This window comes from Oenanthe melanoleuca, chromosome 18 (assembly GCF_029582105.1).
Source record: "Oenanthe melanoleuca isolate GR-GAL-2019-014 chromosome 18, OMel1.0, whole genome shotgun sequence".
Taxonomy (NCBI): domain Eukaryota; kingdom Metazoa; phylum Chordata; class Aves; order Passeriformes; family Muscicapidae; genus Oenanthe; species Oenanthe melanoleuca.
In genome coordinates this window covers 6,108,518-6,132,694 of record NC_079351.1, presented here as the reverse complement: position 1 = coordinate 6,132,694, position 24,177 = coordinate 6,108,518, and the positions used below count along the sequence as shown (strand labels likewise).

General features: G+C 52.8%; 3 protein-coding genes across 5 annotated transcripts in view; 1 reads left to right on the top strand and 2 right to left on the bottom strand.

The window, feature by feature from the left end:
* The window catches only part of TMEM104 (transmembrane protein 104), a 43,186-nt gene extending 34,750 nt beyond the window's left edge, over positions 1 to 8,436 (bottom strand). Inside the window, exons 1-6 of one of the 2 annotated variants that reach the window (XM_056505608.1) lie at positions 8,333 to 8,436; positions 6,966 to 7,089; positions 5,063 to 5,184; positions 3,175 to 3,256; positions 2,156 to 2,258; positions 1,687 to 1,767 (exon numbers count right to left, since the gene is read on the bottom strand). In XM_056505608.1, the coding sequence (XP_056361583.1) occupies positions 1,687 to 1,767; positions 2,156 to 2,258; positions 3,175 to 3,256; positions 5,063 to 5,184; positions 6,966 to 7,010 (433 nt within the window). In that variant the 5' untranslated portion in view covers positions 7,011 to 7,089; positions 8,333 to 8,436. The remainder of the gene's footprint in view (positions 1 to 1,686; positions 1,768 to 2,155; positions 2,259 to 3,174; positions 3,257 to 5,062; positions 5,185 to 6,965; positions 7,090 to 8,332) is intronic. The other variant, XM_056505609.1, reaches the window with a different exon arrangement.
* Positions 8,437 to 8,653: 217 nt separating this feature from the next.
* On the top strand, positions 8,654 to 14,616 carry NAT9 (N-acetyltransferase 9 (putative)). The gene is made up of 6 exons (XM_056505604.1): positions 8,654 to 9,059; positions 9,692 to 9,801; positions 10,739 to 10,873; positions 11,088 to 11,147; positions 11,311 to 11,405; positions 11,497 to 14,616. Exons 1-6 carry the CDS (start codon positions 8,983 to 8,985, stop codon positions 11,641 to 11,643), a joined length of 624 nt encoding a protein of 207 aa, XP_056361579.1. The 5' UTR covers positions 8,654 to 8,982; the 3' UTR covers positions 11,644 to 14,616.
* Positions 14,434 to 24,124, bottom strand: NHERF1 (NHERF family PDZ scaffold protein 1). 2 transcript variants are annotated; one of them, XM_056505595.1, is made up of 6 exons: positions 23,649 to 24,124; positions 17,681 to 17,842; positions 16,778 to 16,931; positions 16,212 to 16,252; positions 15,598 to 15,696; positions 14,434 to 15,474 (listed from the first exon to the last, which is right to left on the bottom strand). In XM_056505595.1, the coding sequence occupies exons 1-6, from the start codon at positions 24,039 to 24,041 to the stop codon at positions 15,322 to 15,324; spliced, it is 1,002 nt and encodes a 333-aa protein (XP_056361570.1). In that variant the 5' UTR covers positions 24,042 to 24,124; the 3' UTR covers positions 14,434 to 15,321. The 2 variants fall into 2 exon arrangements, with proteins under 2 accessions (XP_056361570.1, XP_056361569.1); XM_056505594.1 differs by having other exon boundaries at positions 14,434 to 15,486; positions 23,649 to 24,120.
* Between the last annotated feature and the right edge of the window lie 53 nt (positions 24,125 to 24,177).

The window sequence follows — 24,177 nt, the reverse complement described above, 5'->3', positions numbered from 1 at the left end:
AGCTGCCTCAGGCCCTTTGCCCATCTGGAAGTCACAAGTAGGGTCAGGCCATGGCCTGCAGCTGTTCCAGCCACCTTCCTGCAGATGGATTCACCCCTTTGGATGGACTGAGTAGACCCTGGGGAGGATCCCTAACACAGAAATCAGATAACTCTGGCTAAAGCAACATTAAGAAGAGGGATTAAGATTTAAGAGTACTAAGCAGTTTATTTAACTTTGCTCAGAAGCTCCATTACTGCTGATGGAGAGGAGGACACATATTCCCAGCACCCTCTACTGGCTGAGCACCAGAGAGGCTCAGAACCTGCCTGGCTTTTGGGGGTCCTTTCCAGCTCCTCTTTGAAGCATAAGCAAGGAAGGGGTCTCCTGAAACTTGAGGAAAACACTGACTCCTGTGATCCCCATCCCTCCACTGCCCAATCCTCAGCAATACTGCTAAGCCCTGTTACATGATTGTTCTCAAAGCACTTCTTAAATACTCCTCAGAAGAACATCAAGAGACAGGGATGTGTTCACCATATTTTACATATAGCAAAGCAAACAAGCAAGAAAACTTGGCTAAGATCATAACAACTCGGTGGTACAGGAAAGACCAGGAACAAGATGTTTCTGACACACTTCACTTCTCTGACTAAAAACATGGCAGCCTAGTCCAAGGTGGATTATTTTGATAGTCCTAAATGATTCAAATCTACAAAATCCCAGAAGAGGCATGCAGGAAAATGAAAAAGTTTTTTTTCCAATTAACTTAAAATAAATAAATAAAGTTCAAAGAATATTCACTCCTTAAGCCCAGCTGTCCTTCAGAGGCAACAGCTTTACGCTGGTATAACCCTGATGTAATGTAGTGGAAAAAACCCAGCCTTCCATCAACTCTTTACAAGGTGGCCAGCAAACAAGGGAAAACATCACTTTCCACAAAAAATGGGGCCTGACAGGCTCAAAACTGCACAGCCATGGTGTCTGATGATGTTCTGGCTCTGTGCAGCATTTCATTGTCCTGCTTTACAGGTTTCAGGATCCTCATCGCTGTGGTTTGCATTTCTAGCACGCACAGCAATGGATGGGGCTTTATTAGAGCAGGGTTACAAGTTTGTTCCCTGGCATACAAAAGATACTTAAAAGCAAAAAGACAAGCCAGCTGTCTATCACATCCTCAGCAGGGACCTCTTCAACCGTTCATGTCCCAGTTCTCTTGATGATTCCCCAGACAATTCCTAGAAGCTCCTATCACAATCTCTCTCCTTCAGACTGCTGTTTACAAGGCTCAGGGAAGCCTGAATGTCTTATTCTCAAATGCAACTAGAAAACATTACCACCAGGCTCTACTGCTTCAGACAGTGGAGATCACAGAGGACAGATGCAGTTCAGAGGTAGGTGAAGTGCAGTCAGGAAAGGCACTGACTTACACTTGCCTGTATCAAGAAACTGCTCCCATAATCTGCAGTGTTTTGATGGTTCCATGCCCATCACAGCAGATTCTGGCCCACCCAGCCCATAAATACTTTGTAGAAATACCACACAGGAGGATGAATACAGTTCACAGAAAGAAAGAACAGCACCTTTGGGTGGAATTATCACAAACTCAGGATGCAAACCCACACTGAGAAGCATGAAAACTTATGGAACAGCCATACACAGAATGTGCAGGAGGACCCAAAGGGGCTTTTGAAAATGTTCACTTACCTTTATTGAAGAACATGGAAGCCATCTGACCCATTTCCACCCTCTCAGTGATTTCAAAGATATTGGCTGAGCCACGTCTCTCTGCAAGTTAAAAAATAAGAAGAGTTTCAACCAGCCCCTCCAATAAGCCCTGAGGCCAGATTACCTGGATACTCGGGAAGCCCTAGCAGCAGTTTGAAGGACACTATGTACAACTCCACAGCTGCAGTCACTGGGCCAATTACTCTGCTGAAGCTAGTTTAAAGGTATTTAGAAAATAAGATGTTCTCATCTTAGTGACCTAGAAGGAAAAGATCTTTATCAGGCTGCAGAAGGCAAACTGAATTCTCAATGAGTCTTATCTTGCAAGTGCTGAGGACTTTGGGATGAGAGCACGTGGAATTAAGGTGAAATGGGCAGAGGAGTCCACTGGAACACTGTCTACAGAGAAGAGGCCTCAGACTGGTGAAAGCATGAACTGGGTACTCACGAACTGACAGGATAGGCCGTGTCTCCGCTCGCTCATAGCCATCCTGGAGGAGAACATCACTGTCAGACACTCCAGAGGAAGAATCCTCATCTTCATCATCCTCCTGGATGAAAAGACCAGACCACTGTGAGATATCTGCTGCCCGCAGTATAGACTGTGTCACCCCCAGTGTCACAGTCACTTCCAGACACAAAAAGGAAGGTCCCAAACAGGGAGGGGAGGACATGCAAGCAAAGGCAATACCAGGGAGCCCAGGGGAAGCTGTGGAGGGCAGAACAGGACACTAGCAGAGCAGGCTGAAGTGAGTGACAGGCTGTCCCAGCCCCAGGTCACATACACACACAGAGCAACACTGCCCAATTCATGTAGTGATAAGCAGCACAAGGAAGTTGGAAAGTTCAGGCAGATCTGCAGTGTTGCAGAACCGGGAGAAAAAAAAAATAATTCCATGCACATATAACCAGTACAAGCAGGTCTAGTTCCTAACTCCATCCCAGTAACACCAAGCCAGAGGTCTAAATCAGTGCAAACAATTATGCCTCCCTCTGATCTAGCAAAGCCACAAGTAAGTTTTACAGCAAGGACATAATTCAGAACTGTCCACAACCTGGGATACTGCCCAAGTAACAGCAAGGACATCCCAGCCTGTCCCAGTTAAATGACCTGAGATCAGCAAGGATTTATAGTCCTCAGCACACTCCAAATAGCACCAATATATTGGCTGCCACCTCTCCACATTCATTGAGCAGCGCTTCTGAGCAAGGAGAGCGTGAAGAAGAAACTTCAGTAAGAAATGTGGACAGCACAACAGATTTTTCAAAGCAGAAGCAGAAAATCCTGTCTTTAATGAGCAACCCCACAGGGAACTAACAGCTATATTTTATATGGCAAAGTTAAGTACAGTAGAAATTTATTTCTTTAGAGTAAGTAACTAGGCAAGGCAAAGATGCAGAGGAATGCCAGGAAAATCCTAATGATAAAACAACAGGAGGAAAAGGAGAATTAAACCCCACACAAACTTTGCGTTTTTCCATTCTCTTCCATCTCAGCTGGGCATTTGCAGCAGCCATGGCTTCCACCACAAAGGTCGTAGTCATATAGCTACAGAGAGAAGAATTCAATTGATATCATCAGTAATAGTCAAGAACTGTCACTGAAGAGAGATGGAGAATAATTCTCATCTCTTTGTAGGAGCAAACAAACAAACCAAAACAATCCTTTTGCCAGCTCCCCACACACTGTTTTGATAGAGTTTCATCTCAGTTTATTGCTCCCTTTGGCTCTTGAGATTCAGGTGTTCAAGCAGACCACAACATGCAGTAAAATACAACACACTTTCAGATACAAAAAGACACTTTAGATATTTGGAAGGCACATTCCTGGTGTTCCTGTGGGTTGAAGGCAACAAGAGAACTTTGGCCTTTGCTAGAAAGCAAATTTCCTTCCTCTTTTTAGAACCTAGGATAAAATGAATTTTATTCTGAAGCTCATGGCAAAAGTACTCTGGTCCCTTAAAGATTCTTACACATGGCATCAGAAGTAAAGCAGCAATACAAGAACAAGGAGCATTTCATGCATGCAGGTAAATACTGGAGGCAGTGAAAAAGCTGTCTAGGGAGACAGGGAGAGCTACTGATGGAAGGAATATCATTATCTCAGCTAAAACCAGTCCTATAATGTTAATCAATACATTTTAAAACACCTTCAAAACAATCCTATTTAAGGCTTTAGAGTGGTTTCTCACTGAGAAACCTATCAAGCTCAAATAAGAGACCAGTTTTGCAAGAATAAAAGGAAGTGCTGAGCCTGTGTAGCAATTTCCACCCAGGCTTTTCCTGCACCAAAGGTGCCCAATGGGCATGAGGAAGTCACAAGTATCAGAACAAAAGCAACAGAAATCCCAAGGCATGTTGCACTTTGAGCTGTGTCTTCTCAGCTTAATCCAATGAAGTTCTGGTGCACAGATTTGTGCTTTCCTGCTGACCTTGAAGGATTGTCTGCTGGTGCTGAATTCCATATATTGAATTTATGTTTTAAACTAACATAGCTAAAAGGAATTGCTTCTAAAGCTCCCAGTTACTGGTAACTCCACAAATATCATTTCACCAAGCCTTTGCAGCACCCAACTCTGAGGTGGGGCACTCACGAGCATTTGACAATACAGTGTCCCTACACAGCAACACAGAACAGATCCCAAAAGCTCTGCCTCCAAACCAAAGGCACATTCAGGCTGGCAGAGCTGGTTACTTAAAAAGACTAGCACTTCAAAAGTCCACTTGTACAAATGGCAGGAAGGAATTTTGATTTATTTTATTTTAAAACCAAGCAAGAAGCAAGCAGGGATTCTCAGCCCACCAGAAGATGGCAATTGTAGCAGTAACTCCTGAGAAATCAGCGCTGTATCCACAGCCTTCAGCTCCACCTGCTGCTCCAGTGAACCAGCGTGACAAACAGGAGGCCATCTCCAAGGTCTTGAGCAGCAAGGGTCTAGAGGAGCTAAGACAGGCCTGGCTATACAGGAATTTGTGTTCCTGACATTCTCGTAGCTGTGAGAGCATTGCCAGAAGCCAAGAGAAAGCTTACACTTCTGCAAGTCACAAAGCAGCAAAGCAGACAGAGGCAAGCATGGAATGCATCCACAGTGAGGACAATGTCAAAAAGGTAGATGGGATAAAGGTCCCAGAAGACTCTGGACGGGAGGAAAAGTCCTTCCCACCAGTCAGGAAATGGGATGTACCAGAGAGTCAGGAAGTGCATCCTTCAAATTGGGTCCACAGCCCACACCACTGCGGAAACCAACATTCAAGGAGCAGAGGGACAGAGCACACAGGAAAACAGCAAAAGTCCTTCACTGTCCTCACCCAGCTGAACCTCCCAGTCCCCTAAAGACACACACACACATCCTACCTCATAAATCCCAGGAACATCAGGAGGACAAGGCTGACGAGCCACCCTGCTGTGGCAAAGGCCTTGGGCATGGTCAGGGCTCCTGTCCCCACGATGAGGTTGAACATGTACACCAGGCCAACCTGCAAACAGCCACATGAGCCAGCATCAGAGTGTGCCAGGAATCATCCAGAGCATCTCACATACACCCTGATTTAAATGGAGGGGGCAATCTCTGAGCCAGCAGGGTGGGAACAAGTCCATATGAGAAATAACTGGAAGAGGGGACTGAAATCCAAAGAGAACAATGTGAGTGTCAGAACATTTCTGGAGAAAGTTATATTCCCCTCCATTTTTCTAATTATTTTAAATTATTTTTTTCTCTTTAGTTTGTAGAGTTATAAAGTACATGAGAATTTTTTTTGTTTGTTTTCAAATCACTGCCTTCTACCAGAAGGTCTGTGCTGTGGGTTGGGGTCTCCTTTTTTTCCTGACCTGAACAGAAGTAGTTATAACTATGAACCTTTCAGGACCTTTTATTTCAGTCAAGCAGGAAATATCCAAACAGAATTCTAATTCAAAGCCTGCTTGCCATTATACCAGTTAGAAGCTGAGCATATTCTGAAGAAGGGATTTTACTTTCTGAAGGGAAAGAATTTTATCTTCTCTGGCAATGAGCTTTTTCAGTGTCCAGAGACAAAAGAGAACTCTGCACTTGTAAAGAACCCTCTGGGCTATGAATTTAGCTCAATCCAAGATCAAAAACTGCCAAAGTTGTTGTGTTTTACTGTTTGTTTTATTTTTTAATATAGGTCAGAGTCCCTCCAGAGGAAAGCCAGTAAAGAGCTGTGTATGAGCAGACTTTTCTGGGCATGGAGCAATTAACATCAGGAGAACTATTCCCCAGTGACCCTGAGAGCACTTCACTGGCATAAACACAACAAATTCATCTTTTGCTGGACATCCCAGAATGATGATTTTCCTTTGGTCAAGCAGAAATAAGAATGGTGCCTGTAGTGCTCAGCCTGGTCCAGCCTTCAGGGAAGAGGGGAGTCTCAGCCTCTGAGATGACTCCAGGAAATTCATGCAGCACCAGCATAACAACATGAGAGCAGGTGACATTAATCCTTGAGGGCCCAGACATCCCAGTTACTGTCTTATTTCTCCATTTTCTCAGTTGTGACCTATTTCTGCAGCCTAATATCCACTTCTCCTACATTTAATCATTAACATGGAGATGAAATTTTTAAAGCATTTAAAATCCAACACACAAATTTCAGGGCTGGTTCTAAATTTATTGAGTTCACTTTAAAAAAAAAAAAGGGTTCACAAAGTGCTGTTTTGAAAAGCTGACATTTTGTGAAGACCTATGAAAACTGGTATTTCCAGTAGTATAGGAAAGCAGTAATTTGCTCTGCAGTTGCACAGGACGCCACATTACAGGGAAGAAACCTCTTAATTACTTTCAGTGAAGTGGTATAAAACAAATTACTGCAACAGCTGCAGCTAAGTAAACTTTGAGAAATTCAGGGGAAAATGTTTATATAAAGCAACGGAAGAGAAGAAAGTGGGATAGTTTCAATGTCCCAATCCCCTGTGTTTATGCCAATGACAATTTTGGTTGATGAAAACATCAACAAAATGAAAGAAAGTGGGCAGAAGGATGAAAAGCTGGTATGGCACATGAAGCTCTTTTTAGCACTTAAGCACACATCATCCCTTTACTTTATGAAAAGCAATTTGTGATGTAAAAAACCCCACATAACTACAAATACTAAGCATCTTTAACCACCCTTTGACCTCCATCATCTCCTGAAATGCTGAGGTCATGTCCATGAGGAAGTAGGATTTGCAAACAAAATGCTGAGGAAAGACAATTTTGAAAAAAATTCTCGTGACCAAACCCCCAAGCAGTGGAACTTACATAGGGAGAGTAAAGCTCTCCAGTATCAGTGATGCCACCTGCCATCCTGGAGAGGGAGGGGAGCCCCAGAGCAAAGCCAGAAGGGTATTTTGGGAGAGTGTTTTCAACTTCTGTCGTCTTTAACCTAGGGAAACATCATAACACTGTGTTATCTTTGCTGGAAAAAGGAAGAACTCACAAGTTAGCTTTGGCACATCAGTTTTGTGGTATTTGAACAGATTCCAGCAGGATCTTTCCCTTCAGGCAGACCCCACTCACCAGCACCACTTGGTTCAATACTCTGTGAGAAGTTTTCATACCTGCTAAACTGGTTTAAAAAGCAACCAAAAGGTCCTGCCCTTTCACAGCATGTGATGACCAAACTTCATCTTCTCCAAACAGCCAGAGGGGCTGTTTCAGATAACTAAAACCTCAAGAGGAAAAATGACTGCCTGGAGGATGATCTCAAACTGCTGCTTCTCATGCAGCTACTACTCCGAGTAAACATGTGCTTCCTGCAAACCAGAAAACCAGCCTAAAGTCTCTCTTCCTAAATTCAAGTACAGAAATAAGTAGACAAATGAAAATATTGGATCTATTAAAGACACACCAAGATGCTTTTCACACACCAAAATTTCCAAAGTAGAAGCATTTGGGAAGTTTTATATTGTATGAAAAAAACTATACGTGTATGGGGGAACTGAAGCCTTCTGGAAGGTTTCAGTGTCAATGACTACTTATAATTGAATTAAGTATACACTTCCACATGTGCTTCTACTCAGCCACACCAGCTGGGACAAACCATCAGCAAAACATGAGCTCCACTAAAAAACAACAGTTATAAGCTTGTACACCCACGCTGAACGCCAGAAAGGAATCAGGCAGCATAGCTCACTGAGGTCATAACTGGACCAGCCTCAGAAAAAGAGACCAAACACCACCTTTTATAACAAACCTCGGCTCAAAACACTGAAGGCAAACTTGGCAAACGCAGAGCAAGCAGCAAGACAAGGGACACTCCGGGACAGCTGGCACCACCCCAGGCGGGGGGAACCGACCCCAGGGCCCCCCGAGGGCACCAGACCCCCGGCCCTACCCGGCCTGCCTCCCCCGGGCCTGTCCCACACACGGAACGCTGCTCGCCCCCTGCCCTCTCCGGGGGAACTCCCCCGCCCCACAGAGCGCTTACAACCCCGGCAGCGCCCCCCACCCGGGTCCCGCCGCTCCGCTGCGCACCCCGCCCCACAGCAGGACCCTCCCCAGGCCTCTCCCCGCCCGTGGAGCTCCTCCCCAGCCCTCATCCCACCCTGTCCCCACGCAGAGCCACCCCCAAATCTCGTCGGAGGGGCGCGTCCCGCCCGGGCCCCCGGGACCCCCCGGTCCCTCACCGGCACCGGCAGCAGCGGCTCGTGCCGCGGCCCCGCCCCCGGCCGCGCGGGGGCACTCACGGCGCACGCGCTGCCCGAGCGCGGAGCCTTCCGCGCACGTGACCGGCCCGCGGGGAGCGGTGAAGGTGATTGGTGAGAGTAGCGAGGGAGGGGACGGGGCGGGGCCTGCAGGGGGCGGGAGCAGGAGTGGGCGCGGCCCAGAAAGGGGCGCGACAGCGCACATGGGGTGGGCCAGAGAGAGGCGTGGCCGTGCCGGGAGGGGGCGTGCCCAGAAGCGGGGCGGGGCAGGGTGAAGGCACGCACCGCGATTGGGCCACTGGAGGGGCGGGGCGTGGGCACGGCACGGAAGGGGAGGGGTCACGCGGGGCGGAGCGGTTACGTCACACGTTCCGTGGCGGGGAGGTGCCGGGGCCTGTGCGCGTGCGTGGAAGCGGTAGGGCGGGCAGAGCGCGGTGCCGGTTCACGATCCTAGGGCCAGGATCCTCCCCCAGCCCCGGGGGTCCCTCGGGATGTTGGAACAGGGATTCGGGATTGTTAATGTGGGGGTATTGGTGCGATCTGGGAGATCCGGACAGTGAGAGCCGCCCCATCCCTTGGGCTCGGCCCGGACGCGGAGTGGGGTGTTGGGTCTCTCCCTCGGTGCAGAGGCCATGAAGATTAACCAGGACACGGTGCTGCGGGGAAAGAAGGTGACGCTGGTGCCCTACACGGCTGCACACGTGCCCCGGTACGTGCCCCGTGCCCTGCATGGTCTGGTTCCACTTCTCCCCCTGAAGGGATCAGGGCAGGTGCAGGGCCCGCTCCTCGCTGTGAGTCAGTCACGAGAGGTGCCCTCCGTGCCCGGCAGCACCACCCCTGTGCTGTGAGGGACAGAGAACTTCACCTGTGCGCCGGGAAATACCTGGCTGTGAGTGAGCACAGCAGCTCCTCTGTTCATTGAGGCTTTTCCCTGGTGATGGGGGAAGAGCAAGGCTTCAGCATGTACACCCAGGGGATGTTTGATAAATTAGGCATGCCAACAGTTTTGTAAAGTCAATCAGCACAAAGATACCAGCATTAGTGTTCAGTCAGTGCCCAGGAGGTGCTGTGGGATGAAATGCACCAGAACTGAGAAACATCAGGTTTGCACTGGGCACTCCAGACAAAGCCACACGATGGGTGAACTTCCTCAGTTTCCACAGAGAAGTCTGTCTGTGTTAGATAGATTGTGTGGAAATTCTATCCGTGTTAGATAAGGGACTTGTGGGTACATTTTAAATTGCCACAAAAGCTGCTGTTTGCAGAGCTGCTTGGTGCTGGCCTGAGCCCTGGAGCTCTGGGAGGGCTCCTGCTGTGGTGCTCAGCTGGGTCCATTGGCAGGTACCACCAGTGGATGCAGTCGGAGGAGCTGCAGCGACTGACGGCCTCAGAGCCCCTCAGCCTGGAGCAGGAGTACGAAATGCAGCACAGCTGGCGGGATGACACTGACAGTGAGCATCTGGAACGCTTTCTGAGGGAGGGTGGGAATGGTGAGCAGGTTCTTTCCATCCTGGGAAGGACCCACAGTGATCTGGGAGTACTCCTGAGTGGGTTCCCCTAAACCAGAGGGGATGTGAGACTATCTACAACAGCAGTTTGAACTGGTTTTTTTGTTACAGCTGGTATATACTCAGAGAAGTGGAGAATATCCACTTCCTCGAGCTGTTTGTGTCCTTTTTTGTTGCAGTTTTCCAGAGACTGTAAAGATTCATTTCCCACAGCATTTTGTGCTGAGCTAAGAATCATTAAGCACTCCTGCACTCCCCAGGTCTGATCGTTGCAATAAGGTGGAAGGAGGTTGTATTTCTCCTTGATAAACCGAATGATTTTATGATCACCTGGTTGAGGTGTGTTGATTGAATTGGTTCCCTGACTCTCCTACAGGTAATGAATCACTGCCCATAAAAGCCTGGTAGAAATTTAGTTAGCTGGAAAATACTGAAGCTGGCAAAGACCTCAGTCTGGAGCATTTGTCTTAGGTAGCATTAAAAACCTTACTCAGAGTGGCAATAACATGAACCAGGTGAATCACTCAGTCTCAGCTTCTTGTGCACCCAACAATTCTTTGCCCCAACTTGCTGCTGAGTAAGACAAGGCAAGGAGACCTCAGACATGAGAAGGAAGTTTTCACACTTTTTCCACAGGCTTTTTCTAGTCTTGGTGTCTGTGCCACCCTCACAAACGGATTTTCCCAAGTATTTATTTAATTTCTGTGGGTGGGAACAGGCACACCTAGTGTGGGAAGCCAAATTATTAACTCTTCCTTGCTGTTAACACATGGAAACTGTTGTTCCTCTGTCCCTTATACACCTTCAATTTCATCCTTTGGTAATTTATGAATAATTTTCAGTACACTCTGAAGATGCTGCCACATTCTTGTTTCCCCAGAGTGCACCTTCATCGTGCTGGACTCGGGGCGCTGGCCTGGGCAGGCAGAGGAGAACTCCATGGTGGGGGATGTGAACCTCTTCCTCACCAACACTGAGGACCCGACTCTGGGCGAGATTGAAATCATGATTGCAGGTCAAGTTCTGCTTCATAGCTCGGGGCTCTGTCAGTGTGGCTGTGTGCTGCAGACAGGTGTTGATGTTCCTGCATCAGCCTTTTGTTCTCATGCTTTACCATAGCTGATCAGTCCATGGTGTGTCCAGGTCACACACAGCCTGTTCTCAGACGTGTCTGGTGTGGCTGGTTTGTCTGCCCTAACTGGGTGCTGACTCTGTGCTGTCTCTTTCAGAGCCCAGCTGCCGTGGCAGAGGATTTGGCAAGGAGGCAACTCTGCTGATGATGGCCTATGGTGAGGGTGGCTCAGTGCACAGGAGCAGGAGTGTGGTGGGGCTGGGATCTGGGAGCACATAATCCTGGTGATATGGGCAGGGCAGTGAGGGATGCATCTGCCCCACAGCTGGAGTCCTGTGCTTTTATAGATGTGGCACATCTCTCTCTGATTTTTCCTACAGGAGTGAAAAAACTGGGGATCACCAAGTTTGAGGCTAAGATTGGTCAGGAAAATGAAGCCAGTATCTGCATGTTCAAAAAGCTTCACTTTAAGGAGGTGCAGTAACAGCCCACCTCCCCAGAGGATGTGAGCAGCATTTGTTTGCCCTGTGGCTGAGGCTGAGCTGCTTTCTCTCTGTGTGCTACAGGTTGCTGTGAACAGCATTTTCCAGGAGGTGACGCTGAGGCTGGATGTCAGTGAGCAGGAGAGGCGGTGGCTCCTGGAGCAGACAAAGCACGTGGAGGAGAAGAGCTACACCGAGCTGAAGCAGCCAGCTGGGGCGCTGGCCAGCTGACACACACCTCCAGACACCAGCTGGGCTTCCTGGGAGAACTTGGACATTGTTTTAAAGCTTGGGTGTGGAGGACACCAGTGAGCAAACTCTGGAACTGTTTTCATCTGTCTCCTTCAGCTGCTTTGTCATCTCGTCAACTTTGCACTTTGCTCTGCCAGCCAGGATTACTGCCTGAAAGTTGGACCTGGGGATCAGCCACCAACTCCCAGGTTTGGCTAGGAATGACTCTCAGTTGATTCCTGGACAAGCAGAAACTTCTCTCACTGCTCTTAAATTAGGATTCTGCAGCGAGGAGTTTTCATAAAGTGCAGCTCAGTCTTTTTTACTCTTGAATTAAAAAAAAAATAAAAAAATCACAAAGATCTGAGGTGCCTGAGCACTACGTGGGGCTCAGCTGCTCTCTTTGGCAGCTCAGTAAGTGGTTTAGAAGTTGTGAAGGACAGCAGAGACTCTTTAAAGCCAGTTTCTTGGGGTCTGGGAGGTTGCAGGGGGGCACTGCTGGGTCCTGGCAGGGGGAAGCCCAGATGTGGGTGAGCAGAAAGGGCAAGTTAAGATGATGGAAATTGTTGATATTGGCTGATCAAGACTAGAGCTGAGCCCCACCACGATGAGGGAACTGAGAGTTGCAGGAGGCTTTTGAGACAAACCCCCTTCAGTTTCAGGGCTGTGCTCCAGATCTGAAAACCTCAGGCCAGCAGTGATGTTGCACTTTATTTTCCTTGGCTTTCCTTTGATGAATTCATGGAGAACACACTGAAAGGAGATAGCTCCCTTCTTCCATCAGCTCAGGACTTGCTCTACTGAGCCTGGAGGCTTCATTTGCTGTTCTCCACTAAGATAAAGATGAATGTGGGGAAAATATCTCTTACTGGGGGGCAGATATATTTAGGGCAGGAGTTATCCAGCATCTGCTGCAGAAGAGCCGAGATCCATGGATGAAAAAGAGGCACTTGGCCTGACTCTCACTGGACAAACTTCCCTGTGCAGTTACTCAGCCTGACCTCTCCTGCCCTACACAGGCTGTCCACAGCAGGGAAGCTGCTAAGAGGAGAGGACAGAAGGTTAGAAGGATAACTGATGCTCCTGTGTGTTTTTCTTTGGTAACAGCAGCTGTAATGGCTAATCGTAGACCACAAATTACCTGTTTCAGTGATGGAGGATCAGGTAGTAACTTTCAGATTTGCCCAGGGATGTTTTGCAGTTTGGCAGTCTGTGGAATTTTTAGTGTTGCTGTGCCTATATTTTTAGGGCCTGGGGGCTTCAGCTTTCCAATTTTAGCTAATTTAAATACATGACTCCTGTGACAAATATTAAGGCCAAGCGTGGGAACAGTGTATCATGGCATTTTAAACAAGTATTTAGTGTGGATTTAGTTGTAGTGAAAGCTCTATGTGGTAATAAAGTAAAGAGCAGCTCTACTTCCCGCTGGGATTACCATGACAAGGGCTACTAATCCTCCTGCTACTCGTCACCTGCTGCAGGCAGAAATGGATTCTGTCCTCCAGAACAAGATTTACAGAACCTGCTTGGTGAGCTGCTGGCTCTGGTGCTCCTTCCCTGAAGTGTCTCATCGCTGTGCCAGAGCAGCAAGGCCAAACCAGCAGGAGAGATCTAGCTGGGCTGGGATTTGCTCCCCTAAAACCTGACCAAGGTGGGAAAAAATAATTTCTTTCCACCTCTGCTGGCAGGGGGAAGGGGCAGGGTGATGTCTGTCAGCTCCCCTGCCCAGCTGGTTGCTCTGGAGCCAGCGAGGGCCCTGCTTGGCATCCCCGGTCCCGGCAACGCCGGCGCTGCCCGGCTCCGCGGGCGGCTGGGAACAGCTTTTCCTGGCAACCCAAAACAAAGTTGGGTCTGTCCTGGAGCTCAGCCCGCCCCAGAGGCTGGGGAGAAGAGTCCCAGCAGGGCTCAAACAGGCTTCCCACAGGGAACCAGTGCCCAGCTGCCCTGGCCAGGCCAAGAGGCAAAAGATGCTGCTGGGACCCACTGGGTGCCCCCAGTGCTGCCCTGCCCCACCCTGGAGCATCCATCCCTGCTGCCCCAACGGGATGAGGATGGCAAAACAGGGGATGGGGGCTCACTTCCCTCAGAGGATGAGACAGGTTGGAATGGGCTCCCCCAGCTTCCAGGAGGAAGTGACAGCCTGTACATCCCCTGGAAATCTAGTGGCACTTTGTCACCTGGGTGTCATTTGAGGTGCAGGGATCAGTGACCACTCGTGTGCTCAGGTGGAAGAGCTTCTTTGCAGATTTGGAGCACAAGAATGTGCATTAAGGGAGGGAGGAAGTGAAGATACCAGACAGAGGCCAGGCACAGCCCTGCCTTGTCCTACTGTGCCACCAGTCTGGCCCCACTGAGCCACGCAGGGCTACATCCATTCATTCAGAGGTTCAAGCACCCCTCTCCTCACCAATCCCCCATTACCTTGCCTCAACCCTGGCTCATCCCAAAAACCCCCACAGGGACTGGGGGCACATAGGGGCTGCCCCCAAGAGAGTTGCTGCCCTCCAGCCTGGCCAGCAGACACAGATTAGAGCTTTGCATCACTGCCCCTCACCCTCCCCATCCCCCTCCTCCCCTTCCCCACCCCCAGCACTCCCCAGGGGATTAAAGCCCATTAATCACCCCGAGGCATTAACCCCCACTGGGACCAGACAGTGCTTCCCCCAACCTCCTCAACCTGTCCCTCAGGTGCTGAGGGGCCCCAAAACTAGGCCCAGTGTCCCCCAGTTACCTTTCCCCCAGGACTCTGCACCCCCTCTACTTCTGGAAGAATTTAGCCTTAAATCAGACTTGTGAAGTCAGAAAGGTTTATTCCAGTAAACAGAATTTTTCTTGAGCTCAACAGTACAACAACACCCGATTGCAGCACATGGAAACAAAACATCCACAGGAAGAATTTCCATAAAATACAGGTAAAAAAAAAACCCAAAGATGTGATTGGAAAAATGCTTATTTCAGAAAAAAAAACAAAAACGAAGTCTATGAGAAGCTTTTAAATTAAACAGTGTTGGATTAAAACCCTGATTGGCTGTCTCCGGAAGTGTGCAGGAGCAAAGGAGACTATTATTGCTTGCTGTGCTGGCTCCAGACACCCTCTCCTCTCCCAAAATTGCCCCAGGGCAGGGTGCTGGGCACTCCCCAATGCTGGGCACCCATACCCCTCCTTGCAGCTGAAGAGGCAAAGGGACAGGGTCACTGTGGACGGAGCTTGCCAGGCCAGGGTCAAACACCCCGGCTGTGGTCAGTGGCTGGGAAGGTGGGGTTTGGTAGAAGACACTAAAAGCCTTTGCAGTTAAAGGGTGATTTAGAGGGAATCTCAAATGGAGATGGGGTTTGGAGTGGGGAAAAAAACAGGGAACAATGGGGACCAGGAGTGTTGGGCATCCGGCCACTCCAAATCCTTGATCTCTCCCAAACCCCTGCTTGTGCCTACCAGGGTGTGCAGGGCTTCAAGGCAGGGCTGGAGAAGCACCCTGGGGATGAGCTTTTGGGAGGGGGCACCCCCAGAACCCCTCTGCAGGGATGCTCACTGGCCATCAAACCCCTGCACCTGGGTCAGGGTGGTAGGGAGCAGCCCCACATCTCCACCAGGAGCATGTGGCAGGGAGGAGAGGAATGCAGGAGAGGTGGGTATGGGGCTGGGGGGAGCTAGAAGACCCTCACCCTGCCTTAGGGCCTTCACAGGTTGCTGAACAGTTCATTTTTCTTGCTCCAGTCCATCTGGGGTGCCCTCTTGCTGGTGCGCTTCTGGTGCGCCCGCTCCTTGGCCACGGCCAGCGGGATGTCGAGGTCCAGGAGGGAGCCGGGTGCTGAATGGCGTTTGTCACCCTCCTGTGTGACAGGCTGGGGATGAGAGGCAGTGTCAGCCCCACTGAGTGTGCCCTGCACAGCCCCACGGTGGGGGTGCAGCCCAGCTGCTGCTCTCCAGCCTTCCCCCAGCATTCTCAGCCCTACCTCGCTGTGGGTCTCGCTGGAGTTGGGGGACACAGCCAGTGGTGCGGGGCTGGACGGGCTCTCAGACACCGAGCTGGACCGTGGCTCTCCTCCATTTTCCTGAGGGGAGCAGGGAGGGAGTGTGAGCTCCAGCCCTGGGGCTTGAGAACAGCCTCCAGAGCTGCAACTCCCACCCAGGGTGCGATGAAATCCATCCTCCCCACACGTAATCCCCTGCAAGCTGCAGGCACATAAATACCTCCAGCACTGCCCATCTGGGGCGGGGAAGGATTAAAGCCCAGCCTGACCGCCCTGGCTTTAGCAGGAGCGGCAGGAGGAGGGCGGCTGCAGGGCTGGGTGCCACTTCCCTCCTGCAGCACGAGGGCTCCCAGCCCTGGAGCATCAGAAAGCAAAGGAGAGGAGGAGAACAGCCACCTCCATGACATTGAGCACCACAATCCCCCTTCCTGGAGGACACTAGTTTCCATCCCAGTGGCACCAGCTCTTGTGTGGCAGCATGAGACCACTGTAGTGTTGGGTGGCATCACCCACCCATGGGCAGAGGGGACATGAACAGGAGGGTCCCTGACTGCAGATGGGCATAGATGGAATTAAAATCAAGACGAGGCTCTTACCTTCCCTATATCACCGTTGGCAACTGGTTCTGGCAAGGGACCTGTGGGATAAGGATGTAGGCAGCGGGTGAGGATGTGTTTGCTTTGTCCTCTTGCCAATGGATGGCAAGCCAAGGCTGTACATGGCCAATGCTCACACAACACTGCCCAGGGTCTGGCCAGGTCCTGAATTTTTTAATCACTCACTGCAGCCAGCCCTGTGGCACAGGGGAATGCTGCCAGATGCATCACAGATGCAGCTGTGATGTGGAGCCCAGTGAGACCCCCCTCCCCCTCCTCCTGGGGACCACAGAGGAGAGCAAAGAGCAGCTGATGCCTGTTTGCTCCCCAAGCCATAAACCCTGCCAAAGTGCAACCCAGGGCCATAAACCTGCCCACGTCAGCCCCACCAGCCCAGCACTGGGCCCTAGGCAAGGCTGGGAGACACCAAAGCCAGGTGACTCTGCTTGGCTCCAGGGTGATAACACCACCTCCCAGGGCTCAGCACCCTTAGGTTTGGTGAGAAGGTGACACAGAGCCAGCAGAGGTGACACAAACCCCTCCCAGCAGCACAGTCCCCAGCCCACCTGTCAGGTGCTGCTCCGAAGGCACCACCTTGCACTTCTTGAAGAACTCATCTGTGAGGACGTCCACCACCAGCAGCCTGGTCTCATCACCACTTGCCTTGATGGCTGCCACCACGTCACTGTGCTGCTTGCCTTCCATGCACACACCATTCACCTGCAGGCACCACATTACCACTGAAACCAAGGCACATCCATCCCTCAGAAGCACCATGGAGGGGTCAGGTACCAGCCTTGATACCAGTCATAGTCCCAGCACAGCCACCTCATAGCCACAGGCATTTGTGGCCTCACAAGGATTACCAGTGAAGCCAGGAAAACCTCATTAAAAGCAGATTTTCCTCTGAGTGATTGGCATGGGATCGAATGGGCAGAGCTGGCAGGGAACTCCCAGCAGCACATGGACTCGGGGCTGGCACAAAACTCTTGTGCAGTGCCATGGTCTCCAGAAACCCTAAAAGCTTCACCCCAGAACAGGCAGCAGCCCCACACCCTGGTGAGAAGCAGGGCTGGGGCTCAGTTGGTCCTTGCTCTCGTGGATCATCATCCCACCTGAGCTGGCACAAACCTGAGCTCATCCCCACCCCGGTCACAGCTGACAGCAGGACCATCGTGCACCTTGTCCCCAGCCTGCCCCACCCCAGGGGCATCCCGGGGACAGTGCTACTGCTAATTAACCCTTAGACAGCTAATTACTGCTCAGTCCAGCCCTCCCCAGCGCTGCACCCCTGGGTGGGGTCCGGCAGGCTGGTGCAGGTCGGGCAGCTGTGCCGTGAGTCACCGCCGGCAGCAGGGACACTGCACACCTTCCCGGCCAAGGGCAGCTGTCTGCCAGGCCCCAGGATGTGAGGGAGTGCCAAGCTTTCCAGAGAGACACCCCTCAGCCCTGCCCTGAGCCCAGCACACCTCGATGATGCGGTCCTGGGGTGCCAGCCCCGCCGCCTCAGCCGGCGAGCCGGGGTCCACGGCGCGCACGTACTGCCCTGGGCGGCTCTTGTCACTGTGCAGGTTGAAGCCATAGCCTTCAGGGCCCTTCTTCATGTGGCACAGCCGAGGTCTCAGCTCCCCCTGCAATGGGAACAATCTGTGGGTGAACTGCTCCTCGACCCCCAACACCCAAGGACAGCACCAGGAATCCCAGACAGCTGCTGGAGTGGCAGGGATACCATCCTTGGCTGGCCACCTGTGGGCACTGACACCTCAAGATGGGAGGCAGGGGGCCAAACACCCTATGCTCTAATTAATTAATTAGGTGCAGGGCACACTAATTGCAGTGAAACATTGAAGAAACATGTTATTATGTGTGTGTTTCCAGACCACGCTCTTCCTTTTGGGATCAGGATTGCAACTGCCATGAAGGTGGAGGAGGAAACACAGCCCAGGCTGCTGGTAAGCACCCCCACTCCACCCCATCCCACTCGGGAAGCTTTGGCTACTGGAGAGGTCTCAGGTGCTGGCACAGGTTCTCTCCATCACCCCCTTGCCAAATGTAGCCCCTCTCCATGGCAAACCCAGCCATGGGTTCAGGGAGATCCCCCACCCCAGAGCACCCCACAGCCAACTGCCAGCCGGGAAGGGGCACACAGGGCTCGGGCAGGCAGCTGGAACCCAGCTGGAGCAGCTGTAATGCCCCAGCATGAACTTCCAGGATTGCAAAACAGAAACCAGATCCAGTGGGGCGGTGTGACTGGGACGTTCACCTCTCCAGGAGGCAACACCCAGCTCATTTGCACCTGCTTTCACCTGTGGACCCACCAGTACCTGAAGCCAGGGAACCCCACTGGGGCAGCCACAGCCACTCACTTGGCCCACCTGGTGCCCTCTGAGCTCCCCACATGGTGAGCAGCAGGAAGAAGCAGGAGCATCCCCGGGAGCCTGGCACATAGGAACTGCCTCTGCTCACCCAGCAGGGAGTAGGATGTCCAGGAAGCATCAGAGGAACCAGGTGACATGAACCAGACACCTGCATGTGGCACTGTCAGAGCTGCTCCGACCCTAGCACCCAATACCACTTTTACTGTTTATATATAAAATTATTTGATCCCACCTTGACCACCAGAAACTGGGCTTTGGTTGGGCTCTCCCAGCCTCACTTATGGAACATTTCTCACCAAGGGGGCTAGTATTTAACCTTTCATCCAAGATAATTTTTTCTCTGTTCGTACCCATAGCATCACTGAGGATGGGCACTGCAGGAATTTGCCCTCCCACACCTGCATCAGGTGCACCCTCTGCACAGCACAGGGACAACCTCAGTCCTGGGGTGCTGACACCCCATATCTGACACACTGGTGTGGCACAGGGTCCCACAGGAGCCAGAGTGATGGACTTAAAATTGCTCAGCACAACACTGAGATAAAGCACTGATAAAGCCCCGATAAAGCCCCATCCTCTTGCACAACGCCTTCCTTCATGGTCAAGGCTGGCCACCACCCCAGCACCACTTGACAACAGCCTGGGAAGGGAGGTGCAGGCAGCACCCAGCACATCTGCCAGGAGTGAAGGTGATCCCGAGATGTCTCAGCACTGGCATGCAGGACTCCACACCCAGTGCAATAGCCCAGCTGTGGATTCCCTGGCTGGGTGGAGGACTGTGACCCCCTCGACTTCACCCCTTCCACCCTCCTATCCCCGTGCCCAGGTAGCAGTGGGTTCACAGGGTGTGACAGCATCCTCCACCCAGGCAGAAATCCCAAGCAATGGTGGGGACAGACAATACCCAAAATAAGGACAAAAGGCAGGAGCTGCTGGAGCCTGGAGGAAGGCAGCACCTCCCCAGATCCCTGCCCTGGCTCGACCCTGAGCAAGGGGTTCAGGCTCCGGAGCACCCACGCTGCCGGTGCCCCTGGCAGCGCTGTGGGGCTGCTCCACGCCGATAGCTCAGGACAAAGCCAGAGGGAGCACCCAGCAAGTGGTGCTGGCAGCGCTCCCGGGCGAGGAGGAGGAGGGAGGGCTTCGCTCCCACCCATGCCAACAAAGCCCTGGCAGCCTGGGCTCCCTGAGATGCTGGTGCTGTGAGTTTTTTTTGGGGGGATGGGTGGACAGATGTCTAGGGACACAGGGACAGGTCACGGCAGTGAGGGAGGCACTGATCCTGCAAAGGCAGCTGGCCAAGGCAGCAGCACTTGGTGCAAGGGCAGCCTGGCCAAGCCATGACCCGGCCCCCAGCATCCCCCCAGCCCAGCGAGGCTGCCAGTGCCAGCCCAAACACAGAAACCCCACAGGCAGTCACCATTCTGCTTCCCACGGAGGAAAACAAATGCATCTGATCCTCCAGCAGCTGTATCCTGCCTGTGCACAGGGTGAGCACCCCATGGCAGGGCATCCTTCCAGCCCCAAAGTCCCCTTAGGGCTGAGCAACGTGAGGCAAGAGGGTTTGGGGCCAACCCCCGGGATGTGAGCAGACCAGTGGCTATGGACCTGGGAAGCGGAAATGCCCCTAATTTCTCTAAGCCGCTGCATCCTGTCCTGCAGGGCCAGCAGCTCTCCCACCACGCTGGATTAGCCGGCAGAGCCTCGTTACCAGCAATTACAACTCGGTCAGGGAGGGCAGCGGGGAAGCTGGAACCAGCCCCCTGCACAGGCATCCCATGCCTCCCCCTCCTCTACACCCAGGCAAGGCAGAGAGGTCTCTGTCTGCAGAGATGCCTGTTTGGGATGAGGACTGCAGCACTGCACTGCTGTTCTGACCCTGAAACAGGATTTGGGGCTAACCCAGATGCTTCTCCCTCCGCAGCGCCTTCAGCCACCTGGCAGGACCAGCAATCCCAGGATTGTGGGGACCCCAGCTGCACAGTATGTCAGCACTCACCCCCCATTTCCCAGCCCCCCAACAGCAATTTCAGGACAGCTTTTGAAGCCTAAAGTCCGAGGAAATTCCCTGCAGCCCTACAAGCAGCATCAAGCCTGCTGGCGGCAGCAACATTCCCAGTTACTCAAAGAGGACACAACAGCTCTGAGGATGCCTGGGCCAGCAAATTCACACGGGTCCCAAAATCTGGCGCACACATTCGGGCTTCATACAAAGGGGATGCAAAGCAGCCTCCTTGCAGCATCCCTGTCACGTCCTGTTTGACTGGAGCTGCTTTTCATGCAGCTGCCTTGAGAGGAAATTTAATTCATTTCCTAATTAAACACCAGCTACCCCAGCGCAACACTCCCAGCGCCGGGGGAACTGCTCCCTGTTACACTCTGAAACCCAGCCCTGGGAGGCTCTCCCAGGTTTTACAAGGAGCCTTGCTGGCAGGGAGGACTCTAATTTAACACTGTATTTGCATGAAGGAAGCTGGGGCTGGTAGCAAATGCCTTGCCCTGGTACCAGGCTGGCAGCACTGATGCTGCCCTAGGAACACTGTGTGGTTTGCATGAAACTTTCTCAAGACACTTTTGAGCAGCTGAAACCTTCAGAAACAAACGTGGAGGGAGACAAACTGTCACAGCTCTTGGTGGAGGGACACCCCCATGGCACAGGGCCCCAGGAAATGGGGGTCACCTGAGGGGTGTGAAACTGTCACCGTGCTGGCTCAGCACCACAGACAGGGGTGCATGGATCAGCTCCCCAGGGAGGCTCAAAACTTCCACCACAGCACCAGGGGGATTTGCACACTCAGATTTTGATAGGAATGACAAAGGATCCCATAATGAGTCTCCCACAGCTGCCTCAGGGATCTGTGGGGGTGCCCGAGCCCCCGGCAGTCCCAGTTGTGCAGGACTCAGCACGGTTTAGAAAGAGAATAGATTCTGCTGGAAGGTGGGAGATGCCAACTAAACATTGCTCACCACAAGCAGCTCTCCCAGCTTTTGAGCATCTCCAGGCTTGTTAAACAAATAAAGGCAAGTCCAACCCAATAAAGCAAACAGGACTCTGACATGTGCAAATCTCCCGCTTCTCCTGTGATCCCAGGGAATCCCACCAACCCGCAGTGATGAGTAGGGCTGTGGGGGGATGGAGCAGCCAGCACTGCTTGCCTGCCAGTGGCCAGGAACAGGCCACCAGTGTGTTCCTGCCTCACTGGAAAGAAATCCCTTTCTGCCTGCTCCGGCTTGGCTCAGCATCCCGCCCAGCATCTTCCCACTCTGCTCGGGGGGTGCCTGGCCAGGGCGATGCCTCTAAACCCACTTGCCTTTTCCACTGGGCCCTGCCCCCAGCCACAACATTTCCTGCTGCTACCTGTTGAGAAACCGTTTGGGGCCTTGTGGCAATGTCACCCCATGTCACCCGCTTCCTGCTCTAGTGAGGAGAGAAACCGCCAGTAGTAACTGTGCCTGAGCTGTGCCCCGAGCCTGCCTCCCAAAGACTGTGGGGAATCTTCAGCCAAGACTGTTCCCCAAAGCCCATGAGTATCTCCAGCTAGGGCTGTCTCCCAAAATCTTGTAAGGCATCTTCAGCTTCCGAAACTCTTTCCATCACTCCAGCCAACACAGTGAGCAGGCAGCAGTCCCAGAGCACGAGAGGGCTCCTCCTCGGGGACAGCACATCCTCAGCCCCCAAGCCTGGCAGGGGACTCACCTGAGCTGCATTAACAACATCCCTTTTATTTTTCCCAGCTTATGGAGAGGTCTGGGAGCAGAAAGCAGAGCACAGACAGTCTCACTCACCCTGAGGGAGTGCTGGCACTGTGACATATGGGAGAGCAGGCACGTTGTCCCTGCATGGGGCAGCACCAGAGCCCAGCACGGGGCCACACGCAAGGGACGTGGGATGATACAGGGAACAGGGGGAAAGAGAGACAGCACAGGGATACAGCATGGCTGTTCCCACATAAATAAGCCCATCAAGGAGGTGCTGGAGTGATGTTTTAGCCAGGCAGGGATTAGAGGTATGCCTGCAGTGGATCAGCCCAACCAGGGGAACAAGCACAAGGCTAAAGTCCAACAGAAGACACAGCTCAAAACCACCTAATCCTCAGCAAAACCTATGTGACAACAGCTCAGGCACCAGGGTCTTCCTGGGGCTCAGCATCAACACTGAGAAGGCTTCACTGCACCAATCTCTCTGAGAACAGGTCATGAGATTTCCCCCGAAGGTTCCTCACACTGGGGACACCGAGAGGCTGCTGCCCAGGGAGCCATCCACACGTCTGTTGTAACAACAAACACTTCTTTGCTGGGTAAATAAAAAGCAGTATTATCTCCCAGAGCGTCTCTTAGGAACCACTTGGGGCATAAAAAGGTCAGCTGTTTCTCAATTCCTCACCTTTCTACATCACTTTGTTTGTGCAACTGCTCGCTCCCACGCGTGCTTTAAGGTCGACATTCCTGAATTAGGAAGTGTCTGTGGGATCGGAGTGCCACGATCGAGCCCCCAGCCCCGGAAGGACTCTGCTATCTCCACAGCAGGCACTGAACGCACTCAAAGCAGGAGTGACTACCACCAATACCTGAGGTCTCAGCCACAAAACCACCCTCTGCCACGGGTTTTTTTGTTGTATTTTGAGGTGGGTTAGTGCCAGTCCTGAGCTGCACGGCTAAGCTCGCCCTGTTGCTTTTCTCATCCGTGTTCCAGCCCCGCAGCACAAGGAAGGGCCGGAGAGCTCCGGGACCCGCCGGGTGCAGTTACGGGTCCGACCCGCCCGGTGTGCCCGCCTGCCCCGCCCTCACTGACAGTGCCGGGAGACGGGACCATTAGGGGAAAAAACAATGATTTAGAATAAAAAAGGCAAAGCAGTCGGGCGCGGCAGAACCCGGAGCTTCTGGAGCCGCGTTTAAAGCAAAGCAAAAAAAGAAAGAATCGAGACCGAAACCGCACACGATGCCCATGGCAGACGCGGCTCCCGTTCGCTCGCTCGCCGCGGTCGGTGGCGACCCCTCCTCCTCGGACAACACCCTCTGCACCGAAAACTTCCGCGCCCCAGCGCCCCGGCCGCTCATTTACCCGCTGCTCGCCGCCGCTGGGCTCCCGCGCCGGGGGCTCCGCCGGCACCGGCGCCGCCTGCCCGCCGACCACCGGCGGCTCGGCCCCCGGCCCGTCCCGCTTCGGCAGCTGATCCTCGGCCGTCGAGTCTACGACCAGGAGACTGACGGTGCCGGCGGCGGCGCGGATCCGCTCCACCACCTGCTGATGGCTCTCCCGCTCCACGTTCTCTCCATCCACCTCCACCAGCCGGTCCCCAGCGCGCAGCCCCGACCGCTCGGCCGGCGAGCCCGCCTCCACTAGGCGGATGAACTGGCCCGGCTTGCCCTTCTCGCCGTGCAGGTGGAAGCCGTAACCGTCCGGGCCGCGCTCTAGGCGGCACAGCCGGGCGGCGGGGCCCGCGCCGCTGCTCATGGCGGGGGAGGCGGCGGGAACAACAGCTGATCCGTCCCGCCACCCGCCCTCAGCGCACTGCGCGGCAACCGGCCTGCCGCGCGCCCTATATAGGGGGGCGGGGCCCGAGGGCCGGCGGCCGCCAATGGGAGAGTGG

Bases quoted from the DNA above. Each gene is read 5' to 3' on its own strand.
- NHERF1 (XM_056505594.1), bottom strand. From the start codon at position 24,041: ATGAGCAGCGGCGCGGGCCCCGCCGCCCGGCTGTGCCGCCTAGAGCGC. The intron at 16,253-16,777 runs GTGGGCTGGGGA...CTTATCCCACAG, and splicing joins TTCGGAGCAGCACCTGACAG to GTCCCTTGCCAGAACCAGTT. The intron at 15,487-15,597 runs GTAGGGCTGAGA...TCTCATCCCCAG, and splicing joins CCAGCGAGACCCACAGCGAG to CCTGTCACACAGGAGGGTGA.
- NAT9 (XM_056505604.1), top strand. From the start codon at position 8,983: ATGAAGATTAACCAGGACACGGTGCTGCGGGGAAAGAAGGTGACGCTG. The intron at 9,060-9,691 runs GTACGTGCCCCG...GTCCATTGGCAG, and splicing joins ACGGCTGCACACGTGCCCCG to GTACCACCAGTGGATGCAGT. The intron at 9,802-10,738 runs GTGAGCATCTGG...TTGTTTCCCCAG, and splicing joins CTGGCGGGATGACACTGACA to AGTGCACCTTCATCGTGCTG.